Source organism: Salvelinus sp. IW2-2015, linkage group LG15 (assembly GCF_002910315.2).
Source record: "Salvelinus sp. IW2-2015 linkage group LG15, ASM291031v2, whole genome shotgun sequence".
Lineage (NCBI taxonomy): Eukaryota > Metazoa > Chordata > Actinopteri > Salmoniformes > Salmonidae > Salvelinus > Salvelinus sp. IW2-2015.
In genome coordinates this window covers 19,241,789-19,266,579 of record NC_036855.1, presented here as the reverse complement: position 1 = coordinate 19,266,579, position 24,791 = coordinate 19,241,789, and the positions used below count along the sequence as shown (strand labels likewise).

General features: G+C 41.8%; 2 protein-coding genes across 2 annotated transcripts; both read right to left on the bottom strand.

Moving 5' to 3' along the window:
• Positions 1-5,594: 5,594 nt before the first annotated feature.
• On the bottom strand, positions 5,595-8,979 carry asb6 (ankyrin repeat and SOCS box containing 6). Its single transcript, XM_024002788.2, has 7 exons — positions 8,823-8,979; positions 8,281-8,430; positions 7,922-8,103; positions 7,734-7,840; positions 7,493-7,601; positions 6,964-7,050; positions 5,595-6,466 (listed from the first exon to the last, which is right to left on the bottom strand). Exons 1-7 carry the CDS (start codon positions 8,852-8,854, stop codon positions 5,745-5,747), a joined length of 1,389 nt encoding a protein of 462 aa, XP_023858556.1. The 5' UTR covers positions 8,855-8,979; the 3' UTR covers positions 5,595-5,744.
• A 5,587-nt stretch (positions 8,980-14,566) lies between these two features.
• LOC111973679 (sphingomyelin phosphodiesterase 4) lies at positions 14,567-24,514 on the bottom strand. Its single transcript, XM_070447015.1, has 18 exons — positions 24,302-24,514; positions 24,109-24,195; positions 20,210-20,346; positions 20,007-20,082; positions 18,853-18,922; positions 18,703-18,755; positions 18,442-18,581; positions 18,218-18,323; positions 18,041-18,100; positions 17,770-17,915; positions 17,590-17,677; positions 17,339-17,415; positions 17,078-17,241; positions 16,819-16,964; positions 16,486-16,704; positions 16,272-16,394; positions 16,059-16,187; positions 14,567-14,935 (listed from the first exon to the last, which is right to left on the bottom strand). The coding sequence occupies exons 1-18, from the start codon at positions 24,311-24,313 to the stop codon at positions 14,624-14,626; spliced, it is 2,145 nt and encodes a 714-aa protein (XP_070303116.1). The 5' UTR covers positions 24,314-24,514; the 3' UTR covers positions 14,567-14,623.
• Positions 24,515-24,791: the final 277 nt, after the last annotated feature.

The window sequence follows — 24,791 nt, the reverse complement described above, 5'->3', positions numbered from 1 at the left end:
TAGAGGTACTGTAGCGGAATAGGAGAGGAGGGAGAACATTGTCAAGTCGGAGCACAACTTGACTGTATTTATTACTGAATGTAACCTTGAGGTTTCTTTCTATCCCATTCCCCAAGCAGACACAGCAGAACAGTTTATTTTAGAGGCCAGGTTGTTCCATTTTCTTATTCCCCTTCTTACATTGTCCTCCCACAATCCCAACTTCTTCATCTCTTTTCTTCTTGACAGTTTGTTTGCAATCCAAAGTGTACAGTGTGTGACTGAGACAATTGATTGTGTCCTGGACTGGTCTACTGTCCACTGAGTAACCTGCAGTAGTTGACTATTACATTACACTGATAGGTAGGTAGGCATTGTGTTACCACAGGTTATAACACTGTTACCACAGGTCATAACACTAATATCTAAGCACTTTGTTCTTCGGAATTGCATTCTGGAGAATAAACTATCTAATTATCATAGCTTCAAATACCTTTATCGTCATCTTCTCAATGTGTTCAGTGGTAATGCTGCTGACAGTTTGAGGTATGTGTGAACATGTGCTTGTAAACGTTTTTATGTCAATATATAAAAAAAACTATTAGAGCTCAGACTCACCAAACAATCCCTGCTGTATATAGGCCTACTCAGAAGCCTCTTCTCCATCTTTACAACCTTCCTGGGACACGGCTACAGCAGCTGAGGTGGAGGGCTGAAAGGATGAGGAAAAGAATGATGGGAGAATAAGCAGATGCAGAGAAACAGGTAACATTCAATGGGCGCTTGAGAGCAGAGAGATGGGTGCTTGAGAGCAGAGAGAAATAACTGAGTAAGTGACAATAATGAAACAAATTGAAATGTGTACAGAGATGGAAGGACAAAGGAATGGGAAACATTCCTAAGAATAATAAAATAAAATAAAATATGATTCACTGTCAGGGAAAGAAAGAAGGTAGAATGAAATAAAGAATCAGGGAGGAGTGAGAGTATGAGCAGTACAGACCCTGAGCATGGGGAAGAGAATAGATCAATAACTAATTTCAGTGGTGAGATTCAGCCACATTGTTTCTCAATAAATGATAGGTAGAGAGGCTTGGCTCCTCTCTCTTGGTTTCTTGGTTTTATCACCTTTTGCTGGCAGCATTGGGTCATCATTGGGGAATGCTATGTATCTGCCTCGGCATGATTGTTGGCTGGGGTAAGTTATGCCTTGCCAACTCTCCCTGGTGGCCTTTACAGTCCATGTACACACCACCAAATGATCTCTCCTTCTCAAATCCCACACCTGCTAAAGTGTGATGATCCCAACGCAAGGCCAGTGGAAGTCTGGGGTTGGTTTTAGGCCAGGGGTTGGGGAACATGAAACACAAGACAGTAAACAGACTGTGTAAACCAAGTTGATCAAATGTATCTCTACTGTATCAAAAAAAATGCTTTAATGTATGTCCCTTGGTCCCCATCTCTTTCTCTGTAATACTGTATTGGTTTCCTCTATAGTAGGGTGGCTTGGGGTTAAACACCCCCTCTGTAATTCTTACATAAACCCCTGTCACCACATTTTGACTCTTTCCCTAGATGCCACTAGTTTTGCTTAACTAAAAATCTAATCCGTCTCATCTCAACATTTTACGTCACCCCAACAAAACAAATCTAATATTTTGTCATTTAGAAAAAGTTATATATATTATATAAACTAATGAAGTTAGATCTATACATTTTTTAAATATTTACCAGTAGGGATAGATAAATACACACCATCTCAGTCTTTCTCTGTATGGTTCATTCCCCCTTCTTAAGCCAATGCAGGGGGTGGGGTGGGTTGTAGTGGGGTCGAGGTTTGGATTAAATAATACACATGGATAAAAAAAAATGTAATCCTTTTTTATTATATATTTTTTAATTACCCCCTTTTTCTCTCCAATTTCGTGATTACGATCTTGTCTCATRGCTGAAACTCCTCAACGMGCTCGGGAGAGGCGAAGATCGAGTCATGCATCCTCTGAAACATGACGCGCCAAGCTGCGCTTCTTAACACCCGCTTGCTTAACGCGGAAGCCAGCCAGCTGTACCAATGTGTCAGAGGAAACACTATTCAACTGACGACTGAAGTAGCCTGCAGGCGCTCGGCCCGACACAAGGAGTCGCTAGAGCGCAATGAGCCAAGCCCCTCCCCCCCTCTCCTAAACCCTCTCCTAAACCCTCTCCTAACCCGGGCGACGCTGGGCCAATTGCGCCTCTCTATGGGACTCCCGGTCACGGCCGGTTGTGATACAGCCTGGCATCGAACCACAGGCTGTAGTGATGCCGCAACACTGCGATGCAGTGCCTTAGACTGCTGTGCCACTCGGGAGGCCCTTTTAATGATTTTTTTACAAAGTAATACAATTTTAAGTGAGTATGTTTGGGGCAAAACAAGAGATATTCAATGTAATTTTTCCCAATATTTGATTCATTTAATTAAAATATGATACCTAGACTTCAGCTTTTAAGAGTCAATTACTCAAAAATGCCAAAATAAACATATCAATTWGATTTTAACACACTAATCTCCTAAATGTCTTTATTTTATTCTGCATACTTATTTCCCCTCAAAATGTGTTTGCCTAAAGATAGCCGGTATGCACATATCTAAATCTGACCAAATGTAGCTTTTTTTCTGTCCGAAAATAGACATTTCCCTTATTGGTGGCATTTCCCCCCCAAGTTACCCTACTGTTCTCTCTCAAATCTTTTTTTCCTCTAATCCAAACCTCGACCCCACTACAACCCACCCCACCCCCTCTCCCTGGCGGCTGATGTTGGGGTTTCGTCAGAGCGTGTGGAGAGATTCAGACAGACAGGAGAGTGAAGTGCGTGTGGAGCGGTTGCCGCTGTAGCTGCCTTCTCTCTTCAGAGGCTATGACCTAGATAAAGAAGAGGAGTCAATGCGCCTGTCTGCAAGCCAGGCAGCCACTGCAGCCCCAGCCAGCAATGTCAGGAGGGGGTTAGTTGTGTAACACACTGTCCTATTTAGTTTGCTAGTCTCTCTCTCAAACGAATTCATACACACTCCGCTAAAGCTGCATTAAAATAATGACTCTCTATAGTAGCATCTGTCCATGCACGGCTTCAACAGTCAGTGGCAGCAGTGTAACTGCATTGGCTTAAGGGTGAATGAAACATACAGAGACTGAGATGGTGTGTGAATCACACCAGATTTGTTTCAGAATAAACTCTGAATAACCTTTCCACACCAGCAGACAGGCATCACAGTTCCATTGCGTCCCACAGAAAACCACTACTCAACCAAGACTTCTCTATTTACACTACCATCCACAGCAGCTGTTTGTGGAACTGCAATGCATGTGTTGAATACTGCATATCTGTATTCTCAAACCTGACACAAATATTCAGAAAAAAATCTGCAACAAAATCTGCATTGGCAAGAAATCAATGTATGCATTGTGATGTACTAAAATGAGTCATGTGTAGAACATTCAAAATTACTTAAAAAGAAAGTGAGTGTAAAGGATTCCATCTACCACACAACTATTTCCTAAAAAGGCAGTGGATATTGTGGAGTTCGTAGATGTAGTCAGTAGAACCAAAACAACCACTGGTCTCTCTCCTGCCCCATTGTGTAACACTGCCATCATCTGGCTTCTTGGTCACAGTACAATTAGTAGCAATCCCTTTTCAATACATGTGCTCAGAGAAAATTTTTAAGGAGTGTGTTCTCACACATGTCCGTTTAGTTCAGTAGTACATTGAGTCTTTAGGGTCAGGTTAAATCAACACAGCAGATACTAAAAGCGCTGCTAATTAGCCACCTAAAACATACACTGCAATCCAAATAAAATCAAACGTTGTCACATGTGCCAAATACAACAAGTGTAGARCTTACCGTGAAATGTTTACTTACAAGCCCTTAACCAACAGTGCAGTTCAAGAAGAGTTAAGAAAATATTTGCCAAATAAACTAACATAAAAAACTATAAAGAGTAACACAAAATAACAATAACGAGGCTATATATAGGTGGTACCGGTACCGAGTCTGTGTGCGGGGGTACAGTTAGTTGAGGTAATTTGTACATGTAGGTAGGGGTGAAGTGACTATGCAGATAATAAACAGCGAGTAGCAGCAGTGTTCAAAACAAATGGGGGGTCAATGTAAATAGTGGCCATTTGATTAATTGTTCAGTAGTCTTATGGCTTGGGGGTAGAAGCTGTTAAGGAGCCTTTTGGTCCTATACTTGGCGCTCCGGTACCACTTGCCGTGCGGTAGCAGAGAAAACAGTCTATGACTTGAGTGACTGGAGTCTGACAAATTTATGGGCTTTCCTCTGACACCGTTTCCTGTAGTCCACGATCAGCTCCTTTGTCTTGCTCACGTTGAGGGAGATGTTGTTGTCCTGGCAGCACACTGGCAGTTCTCTGACCTCCTCCCTATAGGCCGTCTCATCGTTGTCGGTGATCAGGCCTACCACTGTTGTGTCGTCAGCAAACTTAATGGTGTTGGAGTCGTGTTTGGCTACGCAGTCGTGGGTGAACAGGGAGTACAGGAGGGGACCAAGTACACACCCCTGAGGGACCCCAGTGTTGAGAATCAGCATGGCGGATGTTGTTCCCTACCCTTACCACCTAGGGGTAGACCGTCAGGAAGTCCAGGATCCAGTTGCAGAGGGAGATGTTTAGTCTCAGGGTCCTTAGCTTAGTGATGAGCTTCTGGAGCTCTATGGTGTTGCATGCTGAGCTGTAGTCAATGAACAGCATTCTCACATAGGTGTTCCTTTTGTCCAGGTGGGAAAGGGCAGTGTTTCTTAGGCTACATTTACACAGGCAGCCCACTTCTGATATTTTTTTCCACTAATTGGGCTTCTGACTAATCACATCAGATCTTTTCACYTCAGATCTTTTTCAGAGCTGATCTGATTGGTCAAAAGACCAATTAGTGAAAAAAAGATGACCTGTGCCAGGCTGATCTGCCCTGTAGCTCTCAATAGAATCAGGCTGCCGTTCAGCTCAACCTTCTGACTCTGTAGCAACACCAAGTCCTCCGACTCCACTACCAAGTCCCATAGTCACCATACACTGCTATACCGTAATGTGTTAATTGTCAAAAGTGTTTTACATTTAATCCGTGTCATTGCTATTAAAATAAATAAGGAAACAATCTATGCACAATCATGGYCAAACACGTAGAAAAGGTTGATGAGAAGAGTCAATGGCTCATGAATACAAAGAAAATACATGAAATGTGTATCAGATATAAAAATGTGTTTGAAGTATTAATGAGATTTCTGATTGTGTCAAGAACACTTGAATATAATATAAATTGGACCTCTTTTTTAGCAACTACCTGCTTACAAAGAACAACACTGCTATCTTGTGGCCCATCACTATACTTCAACTGTTATCGCTGACACAGAAAYAAGATGCAGAATAACTGATCCTGATTGTTTTATTCAGATGACAAAGTCCAACCTTCTCTGCTAATATTTAACAAAAGACTCATCTGCACCCTTCCAGCAGTGCAAACGTATGGAAGTTACACAACTTATTCTTAAGAAATGTCTGAGTATAAGTGATCTTGATCTCGTGATAGTAAACATATTCAGATTCTTTGTATGATTTGGCACACACACTTGAACAACAAAACAAAGGCCTCAATGGCAGGTTCTGAGTACATTGATAGATTTGGTGTTAGGACACCAAATCATTACAAAAGGATAAAGGTCAATTAATCAATGTGTCATCCCCAGTTACCAGTGTAAAAACATGTGTCGTCAGCGTAGGGTATGCTGGGGCTTGAAGCAGTCCCATCCTGGCTTGGGGCTCAGGGTGTGTTCCGGAAGCAGGTACTCCTTCAGTCTGTCAGGTAAGGGCAGAGCCTTCACCCTGTCGTCCAGGGGCCAGGGCTGCAGGTGACCCCGGATGAAGGCCCTGCAGAGGCAGCGCAGGGGGGGAGGGCCGGTCTCCTGCTCCACCACACGCCGATGGAGGTCCCGCAATGTCTGTGCATTGGGGTCTTGGTCTGGCATAGGCAGGTCCAGGGGCAGGGCCAGACTTGGGGAGGACACCCGGGCCAAGTCCAGGAGGACCTCAGCCTGCTCCAGGAGCTCAGCCGCCTGCTCTGCATCAGAACAGTCCAGCAGGGCCGTCTGGAGCCTCTGGAATACCAGCCTGTAGCCTGTCCAGCAGGAGGCTCCGTGGCGAGAGCAGTGGAAGGAGGCACCACTCTGCAGCAGCAGCACTGCCAGGGGAAAGAGACGATCAAAGTGCTCCAGGCTGGTCACTGTCAGGGAGGGTTCCCCATCCTCCTCCCCGTCGGGGGTAAGGCAGCAGCTGGGGTCAGCCCCGTGGGCCAGAAGCAGCCGCGTGGCCCTCAGACAGAAGCGACCGATCTCAGCTGCATCCGCCACAGAGCCCTCCAGAGCCTCCTTCACCAGAAAGACCAGCGAGGATACAGCCGTCTCTCCATCCAGTGTGGCAGCATGAACATCTGCACCTTAGGAGGGGAACAAACAACAAAGTTTCCTAAATATAAATACATTTGGACATGCCCTGCTGTTGTTGATGTACAAGCATTTCGCTACACTTGCATTAGCATCAGCTAACTGTGTATGTGACCAATAAAATTTGATGTTTAGCATTTCTGTCTTTCTGCCCATAAGCCTACTCCAAATTAAAGCGGCAATATGTAACTTTTTGTGCGACCTGACCAAATTCACATAGAAATGTGTACGGTCATTCTAATTGAAAGCAAGTGTAAGAAGCGGTAGATATGTTCTATCCGTGTGTGGTATTTATATGCTTCCCGTTCTTAAGTTTAGTTTTTGCGTCTTACTTTCAGTTTTGTAAAACCATTCTCTAAACWATACTTGCTTGTTTTGTCACAAACTGAAATTAGGGGAACTATTCGAATTTTAGAACCAAGAAAATGCGGAGCGATTCCTGCATAGGTTATAAAATAACAATTTTTAAGGTTATTTTATAGCACAGTACCTCTCTGGAGTAGCAGCCGGATGTTTTCTGTGTTATGCACAGTGAGTCCATCACTGCTAGCTAGGGCATGTAGCAAGGGTGATTTTCCTTTGGGGACAAGATCAAAAAGGCAGTGTTGAAATATACAGTAAATACAGTTCAAAATGTCAACTCACCATTTTTTATTACCATCGTTTTCTCCCCAATTTCAATCTTGTCTCATCGCTGCAACTCCCCAACGGGCTTGGGAGGCGAAGGTGGAGTCATGTGTCCTCCGAAATATGACCCACCAAACCGCGCCTCTTAACACCCGCCTGCTTAACCCGGAAGCCAGCTGCACCAATGTGTCGGAGGAAACACAGTTCAACTGACGACTGGCGCCTGCAGGTCAGCCTGCAGGCGCCCAGCCCGCCACAAGGAGTCGCTTGAGCGAGTAAAGTCCCTGTGGTTGTGATACAGCCCAGGATCAAACCCGGGTCTGTAGTGACGCCTCTAGCACTGCGATGCAGTGCCTTAGACTGCTGCGCCACTCGGGAGGCCCTCAACTCACCATTTTTATCTCTTGCATTCACGTCAGCACCCATGTCCAGCAGTGTGCGCATACAAGGCAGTCTCTCTGCCTCTTCACTAGCGAGATCCAAGGGGCTACTTTCATGGATCTGCATAAGATACAGTACATTGTGTTACAGAGCCATAACACATTCTGTATACAGAGCAAGAAATGTACTGCAGAAAAGACAGAACAGTAGTATGTTTTGCAGCTATAAGTTCTTGCTACCTGTTGTACTCACCCGATCTCGCTTGTTAATGTCAGCTCCATGTCCAGCCAGCAACCTCACCATAATCGGCCTGTTCCTCAGTACAGCAATGTGCAGTGGGTTGTAATAAGACACAGGGTCTGGGAATCAAATTATATTTAGGTCAATAAAATATCAACAAATAGTCTCCTAATATTTGAATGACAAGTCAGTCCTCTCACCCTCAAAGTTGAGATCTGCTCCATATCGTAGAAGGACTTCTGCTGCACAGACTAGTCCCCGTTCAGCAACCTTAAACAGAGCATAGCTGATCCCCTCCTCAAACACAGCTGACTGGGACTCCTTCTCCAGCAGCTCCACTAAAGACCCGCATAGACTGTCCTCATCCTCCGGGCTACGGCTCCTGTAAATCCAATAAGAAGACCAAGGTCAAATACAGATAAATACACAATAGATGTTTCAGCTTAGCTTACACATTGCCATATCGACTGACATTGTGGATCTTGAGTGTCAGTGCAAATTACTGTAGCAGTCACTTATCCCTGAACCAGACTCACAGCATCACATAAAGTACACTCACCTCTCTCCAGTGCTTGTCCCTTCCTCCAGACCAACAACACACAGCACGGCGTCCACCAGGGGCTGATACTCATATATAATCCTGCGAAAGCCATGGAGGAAAGGCATGCTCTTGGCTGATGTACCACTCTCTGCTGCTTGCGCTAGAACACTGGACAAGTTACACCCAAATGGAATATAATTACTAGCTAAACAGGCTGTTATAAGTTATTTTATTGATAGTGCTTATCTGAAATGTTCAGACCGTTAAGGGTGGTCTCTGGGATTTGTATAACGTTACGCCCAAAACAAAAGTGCAGAATTATGCATAACTAGCTTTATTCTGCAAGTTGTGAGTGCAAACGTAACAATTATTGCCACATGCTAGCTAATATACCCACAAATTAATATTTGGTATGCATGTGGCTAGTTAGCTATAGTCTCTAAAACCAACATTGAACGCTAAATACGATTTGGCTAGCTAACGTTAGCTGTGAGCATCAGCAGACGCAAGCTAACTACTGTAGCTCCAGACATGGCTAGTTAGTTCATCATTTGTGTTACCTGGAGCAGAACGACAGAACAAGAATTGACATGACGGCAAAACGTGCAAGCTAGCTAACAAGAATAGCTAACTAGCTATTTTGTTTTGCTTTAAATTAACCAACGAGCTACCTAACGTTAGCTAGCTGCCTTCAAGCTGCAACGCTAGCTTACCTTCAAAACAGGAAGTGTACTTCTTCGATGAGGTTTAACGGCGGTTGTCATCCAATAAATGTTGCATTACTGCCACCTGCTAGACTGGAGCACAACTCCCTTATACCTTGCTTGAGAAAATGAATAAACAAATACCATACCCTCTAACACTACCCTGCTCCACTATTTTTTATCTATTTAGGCCAACAACCTGAAAGGATTGGACACCAACCCCACCCTGTAATTCTTCTGATGTCAAGTTTCACACACCSAAATACCTCTCTGCAGCCGCCACCACCTAAATGTTCTGCGACTTACATTCCATCCCTGCAGTACAGTTGATAAACATTGCTATAAATGCTAAAAGTTTATTCTTACTGAAACATACTGTATATCACTTGTTGGCCGGAGCGCCTTATACCACCCACCCCTGCGGCCTGTATGCTCTAGTCGTCTGGCCCTCGCTACATATTCGTCGACAGACCAACTGGCTCCAGGTCATCTACAAGTCTATGCTAGGTAAAGCTCCGTCTTATCTCAGCTCACTGGTCACGATAACAACACCCACCCGTAGCACTCGCTCCAGCAGGTATATCTCACTGGTCATCCACAAAGCCAACACCTCATTTGGCCGCCTTTCCTTCCAGTTCTCTGCTGCCAGTGACTGGAACGAATTGCAAAAATCGCTGAAGCTGGAGACTTACATTTCCCTCACTAACTTTAAACATCAGCTATCTGAGCAGCTAACCGATCGCTGCAGCTGTAAATAGTACAACATAGTCCATCTGTAAATAGCCCACCCAATCTACCTACCTCATCCCCATATTGTTTTAATTTACTTTGCTGCTCTTTTGCACACCAATATCACTACTTACACACCATCATCTGATCATCTATCACTCCAGTGTTAATCTGCTAAATTGTAATTACTTTGCTACTATGGCCTGTTTATTGCCATACCTCCTCATGCCATTTGCACACACTGTATATAGACTTTCTTTTTTTCTATTGAGTTATTGACTGTACGCTTGTTTATTCCATGTAACTCTTTGTTGTTGTTTCTGTCGCACTGCTTTGCTTTATCTTGGCCAGGTCGCAGTTGTAAATGAGAACTTGTTCTCAACTAACTTACCTGGTTAAATAAAGGTGAAATTAATTTTTTTAAATCCCTCTGTACTGGTACAGATCTACTACTCACACCACTCCTCTCAGGATCTCTCCCCCTTGACCCATCTTCCTCTACATATGAAAACTCCTGTACTACTCTAAGCCTGGAAACCTCAACCTGCTTCTCTTGCACATGACATTTCTGATCCCCAGCCCTATGTGCACCCCTACAGTTAACACATGCCACTACACATTCCTTTGTCTCATGGCCTTCTGCACACCTAGGAACCTTTATATTTAACTAGGCAAGTCAGTTAAGAACAAATTCTTATTTACAATAACAGCCTTCTCAGGGAACAGCAGCAGAACATATTTTTACCTTGTCAGCTCAGGGACTTGATCCAGCAACCTTTCGGATACTGGCCCAACGCTCTAACGACTAGGCTACCTGCCGCCCCTACCTCCTACATGCTCCTGCCACATGCCCATAAGCTTGACACCTGTAACACCGTAATGTATTCGGCACAAGAGCTAACTTATATATCCTAACATCACTTTGTCAGGCAAAGACAACATCAAAAGTCAATAGAACAGACAATGACTCCTCTGTTTCACCTCTCACTCCACACTGTCTGCGTCGCAGCAAACGACGAACATCACAAACACCGGGAATCTTCCCCTTCAGTTGGTTAACTTTTACATTTACTGCTTCCCCAGTAATCACTCCTTTCAATGGCACCCTTTTCTTGAGAACAAAACAATTCACATCTCTTMCCCCCCCATTCGTTTAACGCAGAGCACCTGTTCCCTCTGACCAGCAGAAACACAAACAATTATCACAAGACCACCTCTCTTACCCTCACCAATTCCACAGCTTCCAACTCTGTTTTCACCCACCCTGAAACCACAAATGGATCAGCCAAAAGGCAAGGGTCCACTTTTTCCAAAAACTTCCCTCCTACTGTCACAGGCTCATATTTACCCTCGGTGCAAGCCTCACGCCCCGAAAACTTCACCACACCTACCACCTACCACTTCAGGTCACTCTGCTTACACTTTGTACCATTTTTCTTTAACAAACCATCTCCCTTTTTTCCGCCTTTTTTAACCGAGTCATGCTCACCCTCCACCTCTCTTTTTCCCTCCACTCGTCCCCCGTATCCCAAGTATACATCTCCTCATGATAACACTGAACTTCTCTTGACATACATCTTGTTCTCACCTTCACAAGGGACACCATTTAACCAGCTGTCACAATCTCCATACAATCAGCACAAACCCCTCGGAATGTAGTGCTCAACAGTGCATCCCTCTTATAAAGCAGCTGCTTCGTCTTCATGTCCTTCTTTATCCATAGCTACCGCATGCTTTTCCATTTCAAACTAGTGCAACCTTCCAACCACCGTCCTAGCTATTCTGATCACAGGATGTATACACGCCCACAATGATTTTTCATCTTTCTCCTCCCAAGTAACATGTTGGTGGTGCTAAAACGTTCCTAGTTGTCACACCCTGATCTGTTTCACCTGTCTTTGTGATTGTCTCCACCCCTCTCCAGGTGATGCCCATCTTCCCCTGTGTATTTATACCGGTGTTCTCTGTTTGTCTGTTGTCAGTTTGTCTTGTTTGTCAACCTGTGGTTTGTGTCTCAGCTCCTGCTTTGCCAGTTGCTCTTTTCTCACCCTCCTGGTTTTGACCCTTGCCTGTCCTGACTCCGAGCCCGCKTGCCTGACCACTCTCCTTGCCCCTGAGCCTGCCTGCCAATCTGTACTTTTGCCCCCCTGAGTCTGCCTGCCGACTTGTACCTTTCCCCCCCTCTGGATTACCGACCTCTGCCTGACCCTGCCTACTGCKCGGTACAGTTGCCCCACCTCTGGTTTACTGACCCCTGCCTGCCTTGACCTGTCTTTTGCCTGCCAATGTTGGAATATTAAACTATTGTTTATTCTACATGGTCTGCATCTGGGTCTTACCTTCATACCTGATACTAGTTACACCTTTAGTAAATTTCAGTACTTTTTCAATGCAGGTTGTAGTCAACAATGTACATTACCATTCAAAAGTTTGGGGTCACTTAGAAATGTCCTTGTTTTTGAAAGAAAAGCAAAAATTGCCCATTAAAATAACATCAAATTGATCAGAAATACATTGTTAATGTCGTAATTGACTATTGTAGCTGGAAAAGGCTGATTTTTCATGGAATATCTACATAGGTGTACAGAGGCCCATTATCAGCAACCATCACTCCTGTGTTCTAATGGCACGTTGTTAGCTAATCCAAGTTTATAAAAGGCTAATTGATCATTGGAAAACCCTTTTGCAATTGTTAGCACAGCTAAAAACTGTTCTGATTAAAGAAGCAATAAAACTGGCGTTCTTTAGACTAGTTGAGTATCTGGAGCATCAGCGTTTGTGGGTTCGATTACAGGCTCAAAATGGCCAGAAACAAAGAACTTTCTTCTGAAACTCATCAGTCTATTCTTGTTCTGAGAAATGAAGGCTATTCCATGCGAAAAATTGCCAAGAAACTGAAGATCTCGTAAAACGCTGTGTCCTACTCCCTTCACAGAACAGGTAAAACTGGCTCTAACCAGAATAGAAAGAGGAGTGGGAGGCCCCGGTGCACAACTGAGCAAGAGGACAAGTACATTAGTGTCTAGTTTGAGACAGACGCCTCACAAGTCCTCAACTGGCAGCTCATTAAATAGTACCCGCAAAACACCAGACTCAACGTCAATGGGGAAGAGGCAACTCTGGGATGCTGGCCTTCTAGGCAGAGTTTCTGTGTCTGTTCTTTTTCCCATCTTAATCTTTTATTTTTATTGGCCAGTCTGAGAGATGGCTTTTCTTTGCAACTCTGCCTAGAAGGCCAGCATCCCGGAGTCGCCTCTTCACTGTTGGCGTTGAGTGTCACGGTCGTCATAATAACTGGACCAAAGTGCAGCGTGATCTGGGTTCCACATCTTTTTATTACTAAGTGAAACTCACAACAAAACAATAAATAGCAAACCGAAACGTGAAGCTGCTATAGTGCTCACAGGCAACTATACATAGACAAGATCCCACAAAGCACAAAGGGGAAATGGCTGCCTAAATATGATCCCCAATCAGAGACAACGATAAACAGCTGCCTCTGATTGGGAACCATACCAGGCCAACATAGAAATATAATTACCTAGATGACCCACCCTAGTCACACCCCGACCTAACCAACATAGAGAATAAAAAGCTCTCTATGGTAAGGGCGTGACATTGAGACTGGTGTTTTGCGGGTACTATTACAGGGAATGAGACAAAGTCCACTTGATCAATAGTTATTGCTCTAGTATCCTATGGTCCCGTTGGCGTCAATGGCATATTTAGTCATTACATAGTCAAAAAAGTGAATTGTTAATAGTTTCCTTCTTTTTTTAAAGATTTCAAATGCCATGGTTCACCATGGTAGCCTTTGATGACTCTAAAATGTTTCAAGTTGATAGGCCATTGTGGAGTGGATTTACAAAGGATTATAATGAACATGTAAAATCAGATTTCCTGATTTATCAATAACTCAGCCATCTCTTAACCAATCCCTTAGCTTTTTCCAGCTAAGTTAAGAGATGTATCATGGGCCCACATACCACATTTTGGAGTTATGGTTTGATGAGAATACGTTTTCCAAAATCTCTAAGATGGAAGAAAATCTATCCGTATTGACCTTATGGGTCCTTGAGGCAAATTTGTTCAGCATGAGGAAAGACATTTACATACAAAGTATCAAGTCTCTAGGTCAAACGGAGCGACGGATATGAGTGTTTACGTTAGACTGCTTATAATAGTGTCAACTATAGGCCAATGAGTGCCGTTCTTTTTGAACATGTTACTCATGGTGTAACGGTGTTCCTCCTCCCCTTCATACGAAGAGGAGGAGTAGTGATTCGACCAAAATGCAGCGGGTTTTGAATACATAATGATTTATTAAATCAATCGACGAGACACGAAAACAAACACTGGGAAGGATTACAAAATAACAAAAAACGAATGTAGACTGACCTACACCATGAGTACTTACATAAAACACGAAGCACGTAGGAACAGGTACAGACTATAACAAACGAACGAACAAACGCTACAGTCCCGTGTGGTACACAGACACGGAAGACAATCACCCACAAACAAACAGTGAGAACAACCTACCTTAATATGACTCTCAATTAGAGGAAAACGCAAAACACCTGCCTCTAATTAAGAGCCATACCAGGCAACCCAAAACCAACATAGAAACAGCAAACATAGACTGCCCACCCAAAACTCACGCCCTGACCATCACACACATACAAAACAACAGAAAACAGGTCAGGAACGTGACACATGGCCTCTAGTTTCTGTGTGCCAAATTAGAAAAAAGTYACCAATCTATGCTTGAGTTGTTTGACCATGTCAAGGAAAACAATAAGAAGTCAGAGAATAACAATAGGTTTGACAACTTCACTGTGAACTCCTAATTATCAGTCAATTGAAGTTGGTGAGTTCAAAAATCCTTTATTAGGTATAACACACACATTGACGCAGAATAACGTTTTTTACTTTCCCATGTAGACAGTCATGCACAGTCCATACAAAAAGCTCAACATTAAGATGAGGCATGTGCTGAACAGTGGGCTAATAGAAAACAGAGATCCCAGCGAGTAGAGTAACAGGAGAATGAGTAATGTGCGATAACTTGCAAATGTGCGCAGGGTAAGGCGTGGCCGCAGGTGGTAGTCCTCCTGGCTTTGCTGTGTCACTGTACTCCTTGGGAACCTTCCTTTTACAGTGGAGGTGATAAGGTAGTGTTGTCCCAGCCTTCCCAGCAGGTTCTGTTGTGAGCACAGATCGTTCATGTGTCCTTCAAGCTGCAGGTAATTTAGTCAATTTAGTCTCAAGTAATTTAGTCAATACATGTATCCCTGTACTACTACCAATCATTATAGGTAGGCTTACTGTATGCCATATGCACTGAGTATACAAAACATAAGAACACCTTCCTAATATTGAGTTGCACCCCCTTTTGACCTCAGAACAGCCTCAATTAGTCAGAGCATAGACTCTACAAGGTGTTGAAAGCCTTCCACAGGGATGCTGGCCCATGTTGACTCCAATGCTTCCCGCAGTTGTGTCAATTAAATATTTTGTTTTGGCCATTCACCGTCTGAATGGCACACATACAAAATTCTAGTCTCAATTGTCTTAAGGCTTAAAAATCCTTCTTTAACCAGTCTCCTCCCCTTCATTTACACTGATTGAAGTGGATTTAGTGACACCAATAAGGGATCATAGCTTTCACCTGGATTCACCTGGTCAGTCAATGTCAGAGTGTTCCTAATGTTTTGAGAACTCAGTGTAAATTAGAGAAACATTATAGAAATATTAAATTGCATATAAAGTAWGACCCAAAGACATCATGCCCATAGGGGGCACAGGGGCACGTGACTCCTCAGATTTGTCATGTAAAATACAAAATATAAAATAATTTAAAAAGTGAAATTTTTTGTTGTTGTACTGTAATACTACTAGCCAACTGGCAATTTTATTAAGTTAGGTAAATAGCAGATACTGTAGGTTCCCAATCTCCCAACCTCATAACCTCATAACTAGGTACCAATACGCCATTTCAGGATATCAATCAAGTTAGAGTAGCTAACTTTTCTAACTGTCTTAGCTGGTATGATTGCTGGCAAGGTTGGTACACTTTAGAAAAGCAAGCAATTACTAAATGTATTGAATAAGACTCACATTCCTTTCAATATTTTACCCAGATTTTAGTAGAGGTATGCTTAAGAGGTATGTTTATATATGCAGAAAAATAATTATAAAATTAAGCATGATGATTATGGCTCTAGATCGCAAGAAAAATATGTTTCAGGTGTTTGAAAAATGCCAACTTCTCCAACTTCCATCCCCCAGCCATCCTCACGCACTTTGTGCCCTCTCAGATATTTCGGGTGCATGAAGCCCCTGGTAAGACTCCCCACTTACTCTGTTATTGATTAGTGTGGCGATCCAAAACATAAGCTGCACCAAGACTGCATTTTCATAGCTTCTCACAGGCTGCAGCTGTGGGTCCCCTTGATACTCAATATCAAATCTGCGAAGGCCATTGATAATCTGCAATAAAACACAATTACAATGTACAATTATGTATTGCACCGTATGCACATCATTCATTTTTATTGCAGTAGTTATTTTCACCTGCATTCTGCCAAGGTCTGTCAGGATCATCCCATTTTCACTGTGAATACAGTCAGGGAGCTGCTTGGATTCCTCCACTGACCCCATGTTCATCATCATCTGAGATAGATGACCTGTGTTGAGCTACAAAACAACCACAAATGATTTGAGACATCACTTTAACATTGGTTACTACTACTTGATAATAATAACCAATGTCATATCATCTTCTCACATTGAAAACCTGATTGAGGTGGTCCACAGTTTTCTTTAGTAGCTCCACTGTCTTCATGTCAGACTTGGTCATGTCATTCCCCCCACTTTCTGAATTGGTTTTAAGAATCAACCTCTTCCAGGAACAGAGAAACTGACCAACTGATACATTGGCTGGCTGATCCAATGTGGTTTTTGCAGTCTGTTGGGCCTGCATTAGTCTCTGGACCAGTTTCAGCACCTACAATGTTCAGAATATAGGAAAGCATTTGTGACCACTATCCATATTTGGTAGATTGCAGCACCCTCAGTCAATGGTCTTTCTTGTCATTCACTTGTCCTTAATGGGACTTACCTCAGCTCGCATTTCTACCCCAAACATTTGTAGTTTCTTGTTATTGATGTGTGTCTTGGGCAGGGCAGCTATTTCAGTGGGCTGCACCTGAGATGCCATCAGAGTGGATGGGAGGAGGGGACCCTGATGCAATAGCAATTTTTCTCCTGTAAACAAAATGTATGGAGAAAACAAATCGAAAAAACAAATCTAAACAAGTCTAATGTTGTTCATTGTGATTGAGTTACAGTGTCCTTCAACTAAGAATAATTGTGGTTACCATTTTCAATCAATTCTGGAAGACTGGTTTGGGCAAATACTTTTGCCATCCTGAAAACCATGGTTGCATTGTCGATGTTGACGAGGTCGACATGTGCAAATCTTTTCAAGAAGAAGCTGAATAGCCTGGTGTACATGAGAATATTCTCCTGAATGAAAGAGGCCCTAAGAGACAGAAACAGCTTTATGTTAGCAAACGCACTCTTCAACCCAATGCTGTGTCTGAGCTATAACACTATTGAGCACATTCAAAATATCTTACCATTTCTCTTTGCTTTCACTGTAGACATGTTTTTGGTATCTCCAGGGCTGGATGTAACTAAGCCACGTCTCTAATACCTGTATTGAGAAARGGCTAATTCAAAACCACTTCTCTTATACATACATTCAGAACGCCTACAGTAGGATACCTTCCAAAACCAGCTAGAAACACTGCAAAACAAGCAATAACATGGCCAAATGTCAAAGACAGACCAAATGTAAATCCAATGTAGAACTTAAGTGTGCACTCACTGCTCTGAAGGATGTCTCCATAGGCCACTGTTTGAAGCAGTGCAGCAAGAGAAGGTACAACCTCTGTACATATTCTGATGTGACCACTCTGAGTTTCAATAACAACATATTGTTAATATCATCATTATCATTATCCTCATCATCATCATCATTGTAAAAAACACTCAAGTGGGTATTCACCTTTTAAAATCTTCTGAGAGATAGGTTTCTGAGTGGGCAGAAGGTAAGATATCAGACTGGTCTAGTTTTGTTTTTCCAGAGAAGGCATGCATGTGCTTCACCAGCAGTCTCACCACCAGTATGTGCTCCTCTGTGATGACAGAGACCTGCAGGTTTACAGACAAGTGCTTATCATTAAAATGTAGAATTTCTGAATCCATTAGATTAATAATGTGAATAAAAGTGCATGTTCGTCATGAAGAATGAGTCATCGAAGGAAGGTAGGAAAGACCTCATTAAGCTTCTGGTGTGTCTCCAAGGGGAAATGTGGCAGCCATATCTCCAAAAAGATCTAAAGCAGGGACAATGAACAAGGCCATACAATGACTCAACAACTGCACCTTTGCGAGACAAGCCAAGATTGCTATATTAAAAGTGTCTCTGTCCAACCCAGATTTTTCTCAATCACCTGTAGCATAGTCTCTGATTCCCAGATACTCTTATTGGTTGTCTCAGCGTTAACAGGGCACTGGCATTTCAACAGGCCTTTGCTTGTTTCACTATACCTAGAGGACCTGGGGAACCATCAAAACAAGCGTTATCAAATATTACATTTCATATTTGCCCTATATTGATAGATGATGTGCTGGTCTTATAATGCATTGTGAAAGGCACAGGCTAGCTATACAGCACCTTGGAATGTGTGAGGTCAAGGTGCGTTTGACATCTGAGCGAGGGGATCCTTCTGTAGGGAGGAAGTGTTTGAAATATGCATCCACCAAGGCAAAGTAGACACTGTTTGAGATGGAGGTTTGCTGCCCTGAGTGGTGATCCTAATTTAACAGTTAAAAACAGAGAACACTCAGGTTACAAAATGAGATAGCATTGGCAATGGATTTACTTTATTAATAACTTTATTTGAAACAAATGAAATGGAATAGCACTTTGGCCTACCTTCTGTGTAATGACACTTGTGGCAAAATAAAACATGAAGTACTCAAAGGCATCTGGTGACAGTTAAGAACAACGCTAAACTAAAGTGGACAAAGTTAAATAATACTTAGTAATAGTTGTCATTGTGTCAAACATTGTAAAAAAGGATACTGAGTGACAATCTCTGATGATTCTGAGAGGGTAATTTATTGAGGAAAATCCGGTTATTTGAAATGACCCCCTTGTGGATGGAAATTAAAATGAAAGAGAAAAAAACCTCAGCATTCATACAGGAATATAGACCAATAGGCATTTAACTACTGAAATTGTAATGTGTCGTAATTATTGCTAACGCAATGACATTGTGAAGTATGCTGAAATAACACTGCACAATTAGCATTTACAGTCACATCTGAAAGTATTGGCGCCCTTGATAAAGATGAGCAAAAAAAGACTGTAATAAACAAATAAAAATAAAAATGATTGGCACCTATTTTCAAATACTTTGTGTACCCTCCCCTTGTGAGGATAACAGCACTTAGCCTTTTTCTATAATGTTATACGAGATAGAAGAACACATTGGGAGGGATCTTAGACCATTCCTCCATACAGAATCTTTCCAGATCCTTTCCAGATCCTTCAAACCACAGGTTTTCAAGGGAGACTAACTTTGTGGCCAATTAACCATTGAATGTGTGCTTGGGGTCATTGTCTTGCTGGAAGATCAACTTTCAGGTCAAGTTCTGTAATTCTCCAACTGTGGGCCTTGGACTAGTCTTTGTCTCCCGAACCATCATCCTCGCTGTGTATGGAGAAAATATACATTTGGGTCCTCTACCAGGCAAGTTTACACCTTTCCAGTAGTTTTAAACTTTGTAATTGTTGCCRTAATATTGGTAAGTGATATATTTGGTTTTTCAGTAGTTTTTTTGTACCTATTGCCTGATTTATGAAAGTCACCAACCATTTTTCTCTTTTAATTTGTGAGTTCTTTGCCTTTCCCCACGGTGATGGATGACAAATGGATTTTACATGTGTGTGACCAAATGTTTATACCCCAGTGAAACAGGAAGCCATGAAAGGTCACAATACAGTTTCTTGAACTGAGATTAATTTAAAACAGTATAATGTTAATGCAGATTAAATTGTTTGATTTATTTATAAGAATCGTTAGGGTGCCAATCATTTTAACACCTAGATTTTTTTTACTGGTTAAACAAAATCTCTTTCTCTGAGCAATTAGTATAAAATAATATAATTTTGCCTACAATTTAACTTGGTACCAATAATTTCGGATGTGACTGTACTGTATGTTGAAAACTTACAGGTAAATTGGCGACTTGGATCTCAAAGTTGTAGTCTTCAGCTTGAAGTTTATAAACAAGTTTCAGCATTGGGCCACTGCAAAAATATTGTATGTTGGTGAAAACTTCCATGTTTATTAGTATACTGTAGGTGTAATACACATTAGTAATATAATATTATCGATAGCAAGTTGTGGAATGTCTCAAATCACAGACAGGTCCACCTTGGTTTTAGGAACTCCAGTACATTGCTGTAGTCATTGCTGTGGGCTTGCAGGGAGGAAAGACTCCAACCAACAGTGCTGCCATCCAGGCTGCCAACAACCCTCTCCACCAGCCAGGGGAAGATAACACATAGCTCCTGTATGAGGCCAAACAGCATCGTTAACACACCCCACACTCAGTTTATACATGTATAGGCTACGCTACCTGATTTGAAGAGGAGTTGTGCTATGACACAGTGGCAATCTGAAATCTTTGCATACTGAGGAGCTAGAGGACAATTTGCAACAGGAAGCAGCATATGTACATGGTACAGCTGTCTGAATGGCTGTGTCCAGACAGTCACAGTAACACATTGTCTACATCAGCATGAAACAGCAACTGGCTGATCCTCTCTGACATTTACTCTACACATGGCCACTAACAAGCAACTTTTTCATACCGCTTGCAGCTTGTGTGTGAATACATAACCCACTTATGTTAAAACGTTCAAATACAATGTCTTTATGGAAATTGGTGTAGTAGCTAGCAGGGGTGAAACTTTGGTTTTAGAAGTGAGGTGGACATACAGTAGCAGACAAACGTTTGGAAACACCTACTCATTCAAGGGTTTTTCTTTATTTTAAAAATGTCTACATTGTAGAATACTAGTGAAGACATCAAAACTATGAAATAGCACATATGGAATCAGGTAGTAACCAAAAAGGTGTTAAAGAAATCTAAATATATTTTATATTTGAGATTCTTCAAAGTAGCCACCCTTTGCCTTGACGACAGCTTTGCACACTCTTGGCATTCTCCCAACCAGCTTCTTAAGGTAGTCACCTGGAATGCATTTAAATTAATTAACAGGTGTGCCTTGTTAACAGTTAATTTGTAGAATGTCCTTTCCTTCTTAATGTGTTTGAGCCAGTCAGTTGTGTTGTGACAAGGTAGGGGTGGTATACAGAATAGCCCTATTTGGTAAAAGACCAAGAACATATTATGGCAAGAAAAGCTCAAATAAGCAAAGAGAAATGACAGTCGATCATTACTTTAAGACATTAAGGTCAGTCAATGCGGAACATTTCAAGAACTTTGATAGTTCTTTAAGTGCAGTCGCAAAAACCATCAAGCGCTATGGTGACACTTGCTCTCCTGAGGACCGCCACAGGAAAGAAGTTCCAGAGTTACCTCTGCTGCAGAGGATAAYTTCATTAGAGTTGACTGAACCTCAGATTGCAGCCCAAATAAATGCTTCACAGAGTTCAAGTAACAGACACATCTCAACATCAACTATTCAGAGGAGACTGCATGAATCAGGCCATCATGGTCAAATTGCTACATAGAAACCACGACTAAAGAACACCAATAAGAAGAAGAGACTTGCTTGGGCCAAGAAACACGAGCAATGGACATTAGACCTGTGTAAATCTGTCCTTTGGTCTGATGAGTCCAAATGTGAGATTTTTGGTTCCAACCGCTGTGTCTTTGTGAGACGCAGAGTAGGTGAACGGATGATATTCGCATGTGTGGTTCCCACCATGAAGCATGGAGGAGGAGGTGTGATTGTGGGGTGGTACTTTTCTGACACCGTCAGTGTTTTATTTAGAATTCAGGGCACACTTAACCAGCATGGCTACCACAGCATTCTGCAGCGATACGCCATCCCATCTGGTTTGCGTTTAGTGGGATTATCATTTGTTTTTCAACAGGACAACGACCCATCACACCTCCAGGCTGTGTAAGGGCTATTTCAGATGACCTGGCCTCCGCAATCACCCAACCTCAACCCGATTGAGATGGTTTAGGATGAGTTGCACCACAGAGTGACGGAAAAGCAGCGAACAAGTGCTCAGCATTTGTGAGAACTCCTTCAAGACTGTTGGAAAATCATTCCTCATGAAGCTTGGTGAGAGAATGCCAAGAGTGTGGCTACTTTGAAGAACCTAAAAATAATATATATTTTAATTTGTTTAACACTTTTTGATTACTACATGATTCCATATGTGTTATTTCATAGTTTTGATGTCTTCACTATTATTCTACAATGTAGAAAATAGTCAAAATAAAGAAAAACCCTTGAATGAGTAGGTGTGTTCATATTTTGGCTGGTACTGTATATACAGTTGAAGTCGGAAGTTTACATACACCTTAGCCAAATACATTTCAACTCAGTTTTTCACAATTTCTGACATTTAATCCTAGTAAAAATTCCCTGTCTTAGGTCAGTTAGGATCACCACTTTATTTTAAGAATGTGAAATGTCAGAATAATAGTAGAGAGAATTTTTTAATTCAGCTTTTATTTCTTTCATCACATTCCCGGTGGGTCAGAAGTCTACATACACTCAATTAGTATTTGGTAGCATTGCCTTTAAATTGTTTAACTTGGGTCAAATGTTTTGGGTAGCCTTCCACAAGCTTCCCACAATAAGTTGGGTGAATTTTGGCCCATTCCTCCTGACAGAGCTGGTGTAACGGAGTCAGGTTTGTAGACCTCCTTGCTCGCACACACTTTTTCAGTTCTGCCCACACATTTTCTATAGGATTGAGTTCAGGGCTTTGTTATGGCCACTCCAATACCTTGACTTTGTTGTCCTTAATGCATTTTGCCACAATTTTGGAAGTATGCTTGGGGTCATTGTCCATTTGGAAGACCCATTTGCGACCAAGCTTTAACTTCCTGACTGATGTCTTGAGATGTTGCTTCAATATATCCATGTAATTTTCCCTACTCATGATGCCATCTATTTTGTGAAGTGCACCAGTCCCTCCTGCAGCAAAGCACCCCAACAACATGATGCTGCCACCCCCGTGCTTCACGGTTGGGATGGTGTTCTTCGGCTTGCAAGCCTCCCCCTTTTTCCTCCAAACATAACGATGGTCATTATGGCCTAACAGTTCCATTTTTGTTTAATCAGATCAGAGGACATTTCTCCAAAAAGTACGATCTTTGTCCCATGTGCAGTTGCAAACCGTAGTCTGGCTTTTCTATGGTGGTTTTGGAGCAGTGGCTTCTTCCTTGCTGAGCGGCCTTTCACGTTATGTAGATATAGGACTCGTTTTACTGTGGATATAGATGGATACCTGTTTCCTCCAGCATCTTCACAAGGTCCTTTGCTGTTGTTCTGGGATTGACTTGCACTTTTCGCACAAAAGTATGTTTATCTCTAGGAGACATAATATATATAGGTCTTTGTTTCTGGCCATTTTGAGCCTGTAATTGAACCCACAAATGCTGATGCTCCAGATACCCAACTAGTCTAAAGAAGGCCAGCTTTATTACTTCTTTAATCAGACAACAGTTTTCAGCTGTGCTAACATAATTGCAAAAGGGTTTTCTAATGATCAATTAGCCTTTTTAAATGATTAACTTGGATTAGCTAACACAACGTGCCATTGGAACACAGGAGTGATGGTTACTGATAATGGGCCTCTGTACGCCTGTGTAGATATTCCATAAAAAATRTGCCGTTTCCAGCTACAATAGTCATTTACAATATTAACAATGTCTACACTGTATTTGATKAATTTTATGTTATTTTAATGGACAGAAAATGTGCTTTTCTTTCAAAAACAAGGACATTTCTAAGTGATCCCAAACTTTTGAACGGTAGTGTATATGTATATTATATATATATACGTATATATTTATATTTTTTTATCCAATTGGATAAACACTCCAAACATGGTCCTAAAGCACAACTTTGCTTTGTTTTGTATCACATTCCAATGCTTAAACTGAGGGAGACAAAAATGCAATTTCAGAATGTCCCCAATGAATGTTGTGCCCCTGGTAGCTAGCCATAGAATTGAAAGTTGCAACAGCAATACTGTGATATAGTGTAATTAATGAGGACGATACTACAGTATTCACATCATCTCTAGATACAGTATAATTCAGTTGATTGTTTAGCTACCTTGACAGGTTTATCATCAATTTCTTTTGTCATCTCTGTGCATTGCTGTGGGAGTGACTTGATTGTCCAATCTGTCTTCAGAAGATCCTGCATGGGAGAACACTCAATCATTAACATCAGCTATAAAATCCTCTGCTAAAATAAAAATCTTGAGCATTTTAAGATTTGAGATTTAAGATTTGTCTTGACTCACCGAAGAGGACATGACTGCAATGTAGTATTCCCATAAAACGCTTATCAGAAAAAGTAAACAAGAGATGAAAACACAGTATTGAAGTCAAATAATCAGTTTAAAACATTTCCTTTACCATCTTGTGCACTTTTAGTTCAGACCGTTGTGCCAATGTTTTGTATGATCATGTCTTTATAGACTTCAGTGTATGACAGCTGTCCTCTGCAACAGTTGCTTGTGTGTCCCCCACATGTCATTTATTCTGCACCCAGCCCCAAGTCTAGCTGGAGGTGGAATATTCCATGTTGATGAGGTTCAGTCAAAGAACCAATTCAGAGAATTTTGCATTTTTCAAACACCTGAAACAGCTCTCTCCTYCTATGTAGAGCCATAACCATCATGTCTAATTATATGTAATAAATAAATAAATATATAAATGTCTATTTTTCTGCATAGGTTGTCTAAGAATGCCTCTTTACCATTCAATTGTCATTTTAATTAAGGTTGCACA

Bases quoted from the DNA above. Each gene is read 5' to 3' on its own strand.
- asb6 (XM_024002788.2), bottom strand. From the start codon at position 8,854: ATGTCAATTCTTGTTCTGTCGTTCTGCTCCAG. The intron at 7,602-7,733 runs GTGAGTACAACA...TATCTTATGCAG, and splicing joins ACATTAACAAGCGAGATCGG to ATCCATGAAAGTAGCCCCTT. The intron at 7,051-7,492 runs GTGAGTTGAGGG...TTGTCCCCAAAG, and splicing joins GAATGCAAGAGATAAAAATG to GAAAATCACCCTTGCTACAT.
- LOC111973679 (XM_070447015.1), bottom strand. The intron at 18,582-18,702 runs GTAGGCCAAAGT...CTGTTAAATTAG, and splicing joins CAAGTGTCATTACACAGAAG to GATCACCACTCAGGGCAGCA. The intron at 18,101-18,217 runs GTGATTGAGAAA...TCCCTGCTTTAG, and splicing joins AATCAGAGACTATGCTACAG to ATCTTTTTGGAGATATGGCT.